This window comes from Cyanistes caeruleus, unplaced genomic scaffold (assembly GCF_971803275.1).
Source record: "Cyanistes caeruleus unplaced genomic scaffold, bCyaCae1.hap1.1 HAP1_SCAFFOLD_218, whole genome shotgun sequence".
Lineage (NCBI taxonomy): Eukaryota > Metazoa > Chordata > Aves > Passeriformes > Paridae > Cyanistes > Cyanistes caeruleus.
In genome coordinates, this window is record NW_028256002.1 from 60,993 (window position 1) to 72,240 (window position 11,248).

The window sequence follows — 11,248 nt, forward strand, 5'->3', positions numbered from 1 at the left end:
TTTCCCACCAGAATTAAACTGGACTCTCAACTCCAAGTTGCCAGTAGATTCTAAAGACAGAAAATCCTGTTAATGCCGGGTTTGGTGTGGTTTGGAGCTGGGGAAGGGTCTCATCCCCTCCCAGAAGTGCCCCAAGCCCGCTCTGCTGCCACGTCTGCGCTCGCGGCCCCTCACGGCGGCCCTGCCCTGGGGACATGGTGGGACCCCCTCCTGCCAGGGCTGAGGCTCCTCATGGCCCCTCACAGCCCCTCATGGCCCCACAGAACTTCTCATGGCCCCATAAAACCTCTCATGGCCTCTCATGTTCCCTCATGGCCTCTCAAAGCCCTTCATGGCCCCTCATTTTTCCTCACGGCCCCTCTCAGCTCCAGGAGCGGAGCTCCTCCCAGAGGAGAAGGGGTCGGGCCCTGCTCTTTCTCCTTTTATTTCGGTCCCTTCATAGCGACGAGTAAACAAAGGCTGAATGGAGCCTTTCCCCAGCGTTTCCCTCGGGGTTCATTGCGGGCTGAAGCTCTGTGCTGGCGCTGGCCCCAGTGCCAACATCCCTGCAGCCCCCAAGGCCTTTGCTGTCCCCCCGTGTCCATTCCCTGTCCCCGAGTCCCGCCCGGCTCTGGCAGCAGCAGCAGCCGCAGCGCAGCGGGCGCCGGCCCGGCCCGGCCGGGGCTCCCGGCCGCGAGCAGCAGCAGCGCCGGCCCTTCCCACCTGCTCCTGCCTCGGCTTCCCAGGGCTTTTGCCAGGGCAATTCTGGACTACAGCAACAATCCCCCACAAACAGCCCTGATTCCTCAGGCCCGCTTCTGCTGCCCTCAGCCAGCCCTCAGAGGAAGAAAGGATCGGGTTCCAGCGCTGTTTTCAGCACTGTTTTACTCACCCTGAGGTGACAGCAGGAGGCTGTTGGTGCCTTGGCCTTGGCAATTGTGGATCCCAGCTGATCTTGCCCCTCTTCTGCTTGCCACTTGAATTTTAGCAGTACAGCTGCAATTGCCTCTTTCAATCAGTGCTACCCACTGTGCTTTTCTGACAGGGAACTTGGACTGCTTGTTAAAAAGGCCTCATGAGTAGTAGATCTCCAAATGCTCCCAACTCCCTGAGCACAAAATCAAAGAGAATTAAAGCCACACAGGTCACATTTGCAGTGCTCAAACACAGCCCTGTTGCTGCTGCTGCTGAAATAGAATCAACTGACAGAGGCCATCACAGAAATTGCCTTTACACTGGCAAATAAAATGAAAAAATCGACTAGGAGAAAAAAAACCCAGAACTCCCCAACTCACTTCACTGTTTCTACCGAGCAGCAGAAGAAAAAGGAACAGGGCACCTTTCAGGCAGTTCCACAAGCTCAGGGTTCTCATTTCATGGGGAATCTGAGATGCAATTGGCCTTTTTAAAAGGCTAAAACAAAGGGAATGAATTGGAAATTATTAGGAAAAAATGTACCTTCTTATATACAAAGTTCACCAAGTCATTCCCTGCATTTCTCCTTTTCACATTCTTTCTGTCATCCAGAGAGGTCCAGCTTATCATGTTCTGATGCTTATCATCAACTGATTGTGCTCTTGATTTCTCCCAGTGCAAGAGATGTAGAATCATCTAAACTGAACACAGAAACAAAGTCTCTCTGTCAGCCCATTTTCATGTTCCAGATCACTTTCAAGGTGTCCATGGGGGATTTGGAATGATCAGCTCTCCACTTCTGGCTGCACACCCTGGAGATTCTTTCTCCACATTCAGCCAGGCTTGTATTCCCTAACAATTCCCGGTACCTCATCATGATTTCTTTGGGTAGAAGAGTAACAGTGGAAACCTTACCAATGGCACAACTCCCCAGTGCACAAGGAAAAGAAAGAACAAGTTTCAAGTGCTTCAAATATTTGTTCTGCTTTGCTGCAAGAGTTGTGCTGCAGTCACTTACAGTGTGGGAAGCCAAGAGAAGCTGCAGCTGGGGGCACATCTTGTGACAGGAGCTGCGCCTTGTTGTCCAGAACAGGTTTTTGGAAAGAACAGACGGGACTGTGGAGAAGATTCTGGGAAAATTGAAACAACTTTTTTATGAAATGAAAATCAAATCAAAAGAAACAACCAATATGTTTTTCTCTATTTTTCTCTATTTATTTTTATGTTCCCCTTTTCCATCTTGCACTTTCTCCATCCCATTCATTCCAAATGGATCTCACCTCTAAGATCTGAGACTTGGCAAGTTTTAGACACTGTAAAATACCATGAGCTATACCCAGTTTGCCTTGCCCTGTTTTCCTTGGAAAGCAATGCTGGAGACACAAGTGCAGTGCTTGGGTCGGGTACAAATTCTGCATTCAGGGAATGTGCTCAGATGGTGCCTGACCCTCAGCAGGGACAAGGCACAGCAGCAGCCAAGGGCATTCCTGTGCCCCTGTGCAGGAGTCAAGACTCTGGCTCTTGGCTCAACACGGCAAAGTTCCCGTGTTTGGCAAGGCTCAGGGGCTGCCCGGGGAGTGCGGGGCTCGGGCCGGGGCCGAGCGGGCAACGGACAAACGGACACGGGGACAAACGGTCCCGGTGCTTCAGTTGCAGCGGCGGCAGCAGCGGCAGCAGCAGCAGCGGCGGCAGCAGCAGCAGTGGAAGCAGCGAAAGCAGCCAATTTATCACTTTTCTGTCTCTCCTCTCCCTTTCCCACTGTCCCACATTCCCTCCGGGTCTCCCTTTTCCTGCGTCTCCCCCTCTTCCAGGTTCCCTCTCCCCGTACCCGCCCGGGCCATGCCCCCGGCCCGCCCCCGGACCCGCCCACGGGCCCAGGCGGGGTTGCCCCGGCCCCGGCCCCGGCCCCGACCGTCCCGCCGTGGTCTCGGCTCCGCTGGGCTCTGGCTGTGCTGGCGCTGGCGCTGCTGGGCGGGCATCATTGCCTGGGGCTGGGGCGGAATCGCTGCCCTTTGGCTCCGCCTTGCCCGATCCCGGCCCCGGCCCCGACGCAGGCTCCGGTCCCGACCCCGGCCCCGGCCCCGGCTCCTCCCGGGGCCCGCGGAGGACACAGGCGGCGCGGCCGCTGCCGCCGCCTCCGCTGCGGCTTCCCCGGCCCGAGCTCCGCCGCTCAGCAGCGCGGCCGCTGGCCCCGAGCCGCCGCTGCCGCGTTCCAATGAGGGAACGCCTGCGGATGCCCGGCCCGGCGAGCTCGGGGAGCGCTCGGGGGCCGTTTCTGTCCCCGGGCCGAGCGCTGATGGCCGCGACTCGCCCCCAGGGAAGGCGCAGGAGGCCCTGCAGCAGCGCTACGAGCTGGGCCCGCTGCTGGGGCGCGGCGGCTTCGGCAGCGTCTTCGCGGCCACGCGACTCTCGGACGGCGCCCCGGTGAGCGGTGGGCAGAGGAGGAGGAGGAGGAGGGGGCGGAGGAGATGGCGGGGGCGCGGCGGGGCGGGCAGCGAGCTCAAGCCTTTGCTGCTCCTTGCTCGCAGGTGGCCATCAAATGTGTGCCGCGGGATCGCGTCCGGCTCTGGGGCGAGCTGGTGAGTGTGCGGGGCCAGCGGCAGAAGCCGGGGCGTGCCGGGCAGGGATGAGCCGGGGCCCGGCGGGGTGGGAGCCGCCGAGAGCCCTGCGGGGAGAGCGGGCGTGGGGTGAGCGAGGTGTGCAGAGCATCCCGGGCTGGCTGAGGGGTCCCAGAGCCCTGGCCCGGCCTCAGCCCCACTGACAGCACCGTGCTCCTCCCGCAGCCCGACGGCACCCGTGCTCCCATGGAGATTGTGCTGCTGGACAGGGTGTCCTCTGGCTGTGCTGCAGTCATTCAGCTGCTGGAGTGGCTTGAGCTCCCCGACAGCTTCGTGTTAGTGTTGGAGCGTCCACAGCGGTGCCAGGACCTCTCGCATTTGCTGGCGGAGCGGAGGTTCCTGCCAGAGGAGGAGGCTCGGGGGCTCTTTCGCCAGGTGCTGGAGGCCGTGCAGCACTGCAGCAGCTGCGGGGTCCTGCACAGGGACATAAAACCGGAGAACATCCTGCTCGACCTGGCCACAGGGCAGCTGAAATTGATCGACTTTGGCTGTGGCGCCTTCCTGCAAGACACAGCCTACACCCAGTTTGCAGGTGAGCCCTCGCAGGGGATGCTCCTGGCCATCTCATGGCCCAGCCTGGCTGTGGCACCAGGGATTTCCCGTGGTGCTGCCAGGATGGGATCAATGCTTGAGGCAAATTGATTTGGATGGGTGTGTGAGGGGGGCCAGCTCCCAGCCCTGCCAAGAGCCTTCAGCACCCACTGTGCCCTGGGCTGGGGCTGGGACAGCCAGCCTGACAAAAACCCCCATGGGGGTAGCAGAGGGCGGGGGTCTGACCCCATGCCCCAGAGAGTTTAGTGAGTCAGCGAGGAAGGGCTTGAACTCCTCTGCTCCCCACGTTTGCCTTGGCCTATTAACAATGTTTTGGAGGCCATGCAGGCAGGGAGGAGAGTGTGTTTTCTCTACCACGGGGTGGGTTTTTATTTGCTTGTCATGGTTGGGCCTCCCCAGTGCTTCTGCTGCCCTCTTCCAGCAGCAGTGGCTTCTTTTCCAACCCTGGGTTTGTAGCCAAGTGCCAGGTGCTGGCAAGAGGGCAGTGGGTCACCCCGTGTGCCGCTGGGGCAGCCCCCACATGCCCAGGGATGCTGGGGCCAGGCTCTGGGAGCAGCAGCATCCCCCTGATGAGCTCCATCTGTGTTCCACAGGAACCCTGTCCTACAGCCCACCAGAGTGGATCCGCCAGCAACGCTACCATGGCCAGGCAGCAACAATCTGGTCCCTGGGCCTCCTGCTCTACCAGCTGGTCATAGGGAAGCACCCATTCATGAGGGGCCAGCAGATCATCTGGGGGCGGATCTTGTTCCCACGACGGCTCTCCCAAGGTGAATCCTCATCTCTGGGCACAGGGGGAACACCAGGCTTGGGAGACAGCAGTGGGCTTATGAGCATCCTGCTCTGGCAGCTGCTGAGGAGGTGGCACATGTCCTGCTCTCCTGCAAACAGGGAATCCATGGGGAAGTTTAGGCCCAGCTCTGGGCACACCCAGCATGGCCTGGGCACTGGAAGGGGGCGGCAACTTCTCCAACTGACTGGTGATTCCTGGTTTCTCTCTTCAGAATGCCAAGATATTATTAAGAGGTGTTTGTCCATGCAACCCTCGGACAGGCCATCCTTAGAAGACCTTTTGCGCGATCCTTGGATGCAGGCTGTTCATCTGCCCTAGGAGATGGGAGAGATCCACATGCACAGTTGGATCCAGGGGCCTGGCAGGTAACAGCTCCACACATTTCTTGGCAATCAGTGGCAAAGCAAACCAGGCTGTTTTTGTCGTGCCTGTAGCTCTGAGCAGGGGTCATCAGAAGGGAACACACAGCTCTTGGGCTGGAGCTGAGCTGGACACCTGGTGTGGCAAGCACTGGTGGCCACCATTCCCCCTGCTTTTGCTTGTCTGCTTCACTGATGGCTGGGACCCTGGGCAGAGCACTGACAGCCTGGTCTGGCCCCTAGGCAAGGAGAAGGAGCCCCTGGAGAAGCTGTTACCAGCTGGGGCTGCTGCTGGAGACACCAAGGACAACCTCAAGGATGGCAATCTCTTCCTCCAGCTGGCCAGCTGAAGATGATGGATTTCAATTCTGGCATGTCTTCTTCAAAGACTCGCTCCACGCCCAATTTGCAGGTGAGTCCACAGCCAGGGGATGCTCCCAGATCTGGGCATGGCACAGCCTGGCGAGGCACCAAAGGTTCCCCCCTTGGCTGGGGTGGATGCAAGCAATTCTTCAGTTGGCTGCCAAGCTGCTTTTTGTCTCTGGACAGCTGCTGAGGGGCTGGGTCTGCCGTGGCTGGCTGCAGGCTGGGCACATGGCCTGCCCTCCTGCTCTGCTCCCAAAGGCAGCAGTGATGGGCAGCTTTGGGCCCAGCTCTGAGCACGGCCAGCATGGCCTGGGCACCGCGGGTGGCTGGGACAAGGGGACAGGAGCCTTCAGCTGACGGGCGGTTTCTGGTTTCTCTCCTTGCAGCCGGGCTCTGCGGATGCTGAGGCTGCTCTGGGCTCTGCCAGGGCTCTGCTGGGCTCAGCCCCAGGCACAGCTGGGCTCACCCTGCCCTCCCATTGCTCTGACAGCTTTGCATCACACGAGCCCGTTCCCAGCACAGCGCCTGAGCTTTCTGCTTTTGCAGGTGAGTGAGACTCTCCTGCAGGCCAAGAGATTGCAGTTAGGGACACACATCCAATTGGCAAGGACCCAAACTCTCCACAGTCCCAGCTGAATGCCTGCATCTGCACAGGATGTTTTCTGTGTCCCACTCTTCCTTTCTTTTTGGCTGCAATTGTGCAATTGCACTTTCTTCCTCCTCTAGAAGTGCCACTGCTGTGTTCCTGAGGCAGTGCAGTCTGGAGCTGATGGATGAAGAATCGCCCCTCTGCACTTCCAAACCAGAGCAAAAAGCTGTAAGTGGGACTTTGCATCTTTAAGAAACCCCTGAATGTTTGAAAGGGAATGTGCAGCTCATTCACAGGGTGAGAAGGAAGGGCACCTTCTAAAGGATTTGGGGTTTGACAGAGTTTAGATTCCCAGTGCTGCTTGGAGCTGGCAAGGCGCAAAGCACTTTCTTCTTGCTTCACTCCAATTTCACCACAATTTAAAATAACAATATTGGAATCAAACCCCAAAAACTTTTTCAGAAAGGTTTCTGAGGCCGGTAAGATGCATCATGCCATCAGCACATCTACAAAGTAAATAACTGTGTTTTATGTTTCAAAAGACCAATTACACCTTAATTCAAAGTTAGAGAAGATTTTTCACTGTACGCTTGGGTTCTGTTTTTATCTTTCACATTTTATAGAAGTTTCTTTTATTTTTCCGCATTTTTCCCCTTAAAACAGAAATCATGCTATGAAAAAGGAGTGTCCTTTGCTCCTGGTTCCTGTGTGGAGCAGCTCCCTTCCCGCTGGCTGAGCTGCTCAGGCAGAGCCCGGCAGCTCCTGGCCCTGCAGGGCTGAGGCTTTTCCCCGTTGCTGGGCACAGACTGATGGAGCAGCACTGCTGAACACGGGCACACGCAGAGGGAGCAGAGCAGCTGCCTTTGCCCACCTGAAGCTCCAAGGCCAAACTCTGAGCAGGCACGGCTGGAAGAGACTCGCAGGCTCCCTGTTGGCTCTGCTGCCCCACTTGTGCCCGGCCCAGCTCTGCGTGAGGCACAGGGAGAACAAGGGGCAGCTCCCTCCCAGCCCCAGCCCAGGGACCCCTCCAGCCCTGGGCCTTGGGGCACTGTCAGCACCCGCTGCTCCAGCCACGGCTTCTGCTGGCACTGACAGCAACAACCAAACTGGGGCTGGTCCCGAGGGAGCAGCAGCAGTGCCTCGATCTGATCCCTCAGTGTGGGGCAGTGCTGGAAATATGATCACAGCAGCAGCAGCACCACCAGCAGCAGCACCAGCGCCAGCAGCACCAGCAGTAGCATCAGCAGCAGCACCAGCAGCAGCAGCAGCAGCAGCAGCAGCAGCAGTACCAGCACCACCACCAGCACCAGCTTCAGCAGCAGCACCAGCAGCAGCACCACCAGCAGCACGATCAGCAGCAGCACGAGCAGCAGCACCAGGGGCAGGATCAGCACCAGCAGCAGCACCAGCAGAACCAGCTCCAGAAGCACCAACAGCAGCAGCAGCACCAAAAGCAGCACCAGCAGCAGCACGACCAGCAGCCGAAGCAGCAGCAGCAGGACCAGCAGCACCAGCAGCACCAGCACCAACACCAACAGCACCAGCAGTGCCAGCAGTACCAGCACCAGCAGCACTAGCAGCAGCAGCAGCACCAGCAGCACCAGCAGCACCAGCAGTACCAGCAGAACCAGCAGCGGTAGCAGCACCAGGGACAGGACCAGCACTAGCTTCACCAGCAGTGCCAGCAGCAGCACCACCACCAGCACGAGCAGCACCAGCAGCAGCAGCACCAGCACCAGCAGCACCACCAGTGCCAGCAGCACCAGAAGCACCACCACCAGCAGCACCACCAGCACCAGCAGTAGTACCAGGGGCAAGATCAGCACCAGCAGCACCAGCACCACCAGCAGCACCACCAGCAGCAGCAACAGCAGCAGCAACAGCAGCAGTACCAGTAGTGCCAGCAGCACCAGCGGCAGTGCCAGCACCAGCACCAGCAGCACCAGCACCAGCAACAGCAGCACGAGCACTGCCAGCACCAGCAGCACCAGCAGCAGCACCAGGGGCTGGACCAGCACCAGCAGCACCAGCAGCAGCACCAGCAGAAGCACCAGCAGCACCAGCATCACCAGCACAGAAGCAGCAGCAGCAGCAGCAGCAGCAGCATTTGCAGCACCAGCATCACCACCAGCAGCATCAGTGGCAGCACCAGCACCAGCAGAACCAGCAGCAGCACTGCCACCAGTGCGAGCAGCAGCAGCAGCAGCAGCAGCACCTGCACCAGTACCAGCAGCAGCATCACCAGCACCAGCAGCACCAGCAGTATCACTAGGGGCAGGATCAGCAGCAGCAGCAGCAGCAGCAGCAGCAGCAGCAGCAGCACCAGCACTAGCACCAGCACCAGCAGCACCAGCACAGCAGCAGCAGGGGCAGCACCTGCAGCACCAGCATCACCACCAGCAGCATCAGTGGCAGCACCAGAACCAGCAGGACCAGCAGCACCACCACCAGCACCTGCACCACCAGCAGCAGCACCAGCACCAGCACCAGCAGCAGCACTAGTACCACCAGTGCCAGCACCACCAGCACCAGCAGCACCAGCACCAGCAGTGCCAGCACCCGCAGCAGTACCAACACCAGCACATGGAGCTGACTTTCAGTGCAGCCTCTGCCATGCTTCCCTCCCTGTGCAGCGGTGTCACAGCAGCCTGAGGCACCTGGGAGCCCTCAGTGCCAGCAGGTACTTGAGATGGCAGCCCTGGGCTCCTGCATGTTACGCCAGGAACAGAGCTGGGGACTCCCTCCCCATGTGGAGCTTCCAGATGGAAAAGGCTGCTGTGACCAGGCAGCTCCAAGGGCACAGAAAGGAGGGGCTCGACCCCTTGATCTGTGCCAGTCCCACAGTCCTGGGCAGCAGCCACCGAGCCCTTGGGGGAGCAGAGGGCACAGCAAGAGGGACAAAAGCAGTCAAGGTCAGAGACTGGGAAGAGCCAGACCTGGGAGCAGGAACAGCTGCTTCATTGAACTCCTGGAGGAAGCTCTTGGCTGGTTCAAAGCCCTGAAAGGTGTGAAGGGCAGAGAAGAGGCCACACCTAACAATGCTCCTGTTTTCACACCTCCCCTCTCTGTGTCCCAGAAGGAATTGGATGAACTGTATTCTTCTCTCTGAGTCGTCTCGTTCAGTGTGAGCAGCTCAGCACCAGGAGCTGAAGGAGCTGAAGCCTCAGGCCACAAGAGCTGAGTAAGAGGGGGCTTTTGGGCCAAAGTAATGCTGCTAAGTAATGGACCTAGCTGAATGCAGCAGATAGAATCCTGCAATTATAGAATCCATTTTGCTGGAAAAGGCCTCTGAGCTCATCCAGTCCAGCCAGTCACGCAGCAGTGTCAAGCCCAGCACTAAACCTCGTCCCTGAAGTGCCAAGGTCTGAACAACAGGCCCTGAGTGAGGCCTGAACAACAGGCCCTGAGCCAAAGGTGACCTCTGGATGAACCTTCCAACCAGAGGTTATCTGTCTGTCTGCTCATTACTGAAATATGCATGGTCATTAGCACTGTGATAGATGGATCCACTCATCAATGAAACATGGATTGACCTTTCTGTGTTTAGAAGCCAGACAAGGCCATTCAATCTGACATCTGGCCTTGTTTGGGGTGTATGGACAGAGTCAACTCCCTTGGTTCCTCCTTGAGGCCTGGCCAGGCTTTGGTAGGGATGCAAGAGGAGGATGAAACCAGATGTTCCCACAGCAGAAGTGCTGTCAGTTTGTTCATTCAGCACTATCAAACCTGGGCCCTCTCTCACAGCCGGGGTTGAGCCTCACCTGTGGCTGGAGGCACCTGCAGGATTTCCCAGTGTCCGGGAGTGGCTCTCCAGTCCTTGGCTGTGACAGCTTCCCCAGCTGATGGGTGGATCTGGGGATGGCAAAGTCTGAGGGGAACTGGATCTTTGTTAATGCCTGCAGGCAATCTTTGGCAGTGATGATTGGGTGCATTGCTGAGCTGCTCCTTTTGTGATCCTTTGCTGCTTGGAGCTGCAGTAAGTGACACTGATTCCTTTAGGTGGTGTTGGTGCCTTTGGTGCTGACCCTGCCCACTGGTGAAACAAAACTGGCAAAGTCTGGCCAGATCACAACAAAATATCACTTTTTAAATGTAAATGTAAGGAATCAGTCCCATCTGAAATTCCCAGAAGGGAAGCCCTCCCCAGAGTTCACTGGCTCTGGAGTGGGGCTGAGGTGGGAGCATCGTGCGAGCAGTGGGGCAGTCGGTTAAAAGAGGCTGAACCGCAGGATGTCTTAAAATGCATCCAAACATTGCATATGGAAAAAGGAAAAGAACTTGTGGGTTTGGGAAGACAGGGATGGATTTTCTTAACAGCACCAACAGAAGGAACAGTTGTTTTTTGGAATGCTCCCACATGAAGGTACAGAAAAAGGTTTTAGTCTTGAGTTCAGGTTTGTTTGTGCAAGTAACATAATAACAATAACAATAACAACACAATAATATATATTTATATATATAACCAAAACTCAATAATGTGAAATAATGCTGAAAATACCAATTTGTGAGCTTTGGCTGCTCACTGTAACACTAAATACCCTACAAAAAAGGACTGGCAAAGACCCAAATGTCAATGGTAAACTTTGTGAATTGTATACAAGGAATAAAGGAGGAAGGGATAAAACTGGCTATTTTTATAGGGTTTGTTGATACTATGATGCAGAATGCTTTGTCTGTTCCTGTGAAAAACACACTGATTAAGACTGCTGGGTTTTTCATGTACCAGACTCTCTACAAGCTGCAGGATTGGTTGAAGAGGTGAAGGAGTTGTTAAAAGAGCAGTTGATAAAATGAGGAGATGGGAACCTGTCCTGGTGGAGAACCCATCTCCCAGATGTGTTCCATGCCCTTAACAATGGGCCCTCTGGGGAAATGGAAACCCCTGGGTGTGCAGGGCTGCACTCAATTTGCAAACACAACCATGGACAGTGAGACTTGGACTGCCTGGGAAATGGTTCTGGGTGTGATGGCCCCTGACAGGGCCACCCCAGAGGCTGCAGGGCTGGACCTTCCTGCACTGGAATTAATTAGGAAAAAGCCAAAGCAAGTGAAAGTTAACAATACAAGAACAGGAATT

General features: G+C 56.9%; 1 protein-coding gene across 1 annotated transcript; it reads left to right on the forward strand.

Annotated features, from left to right (window-relative positions):
- Positions 1-3,114: 3,114 nt before the first annotated feature.
- On the forward strand, positions 3,115-10,439 carry LOC147645599 (serine/threonine-protein kinase pim-1-like; the record flags this gene model as incomplete). Its single annotated transcript, XM_086874432.1, has 9 exons — positions 3,115-3,318; positions 3,423-3,473; positions 3,678-4,044; positions 4,658-4,834; positions 5,069-5,222; positions 5,460-5,628; positions 5,969-6,128; positions 6,309-6,399; positions 6,835-10,439. Coding segments are annotated over 5 exons (906 nt in total), but the record flags the coding sequence as incomplete, so codon positions are not given.
- Positions 10,440-11,248: the final 809 nt, after the last annotated feature.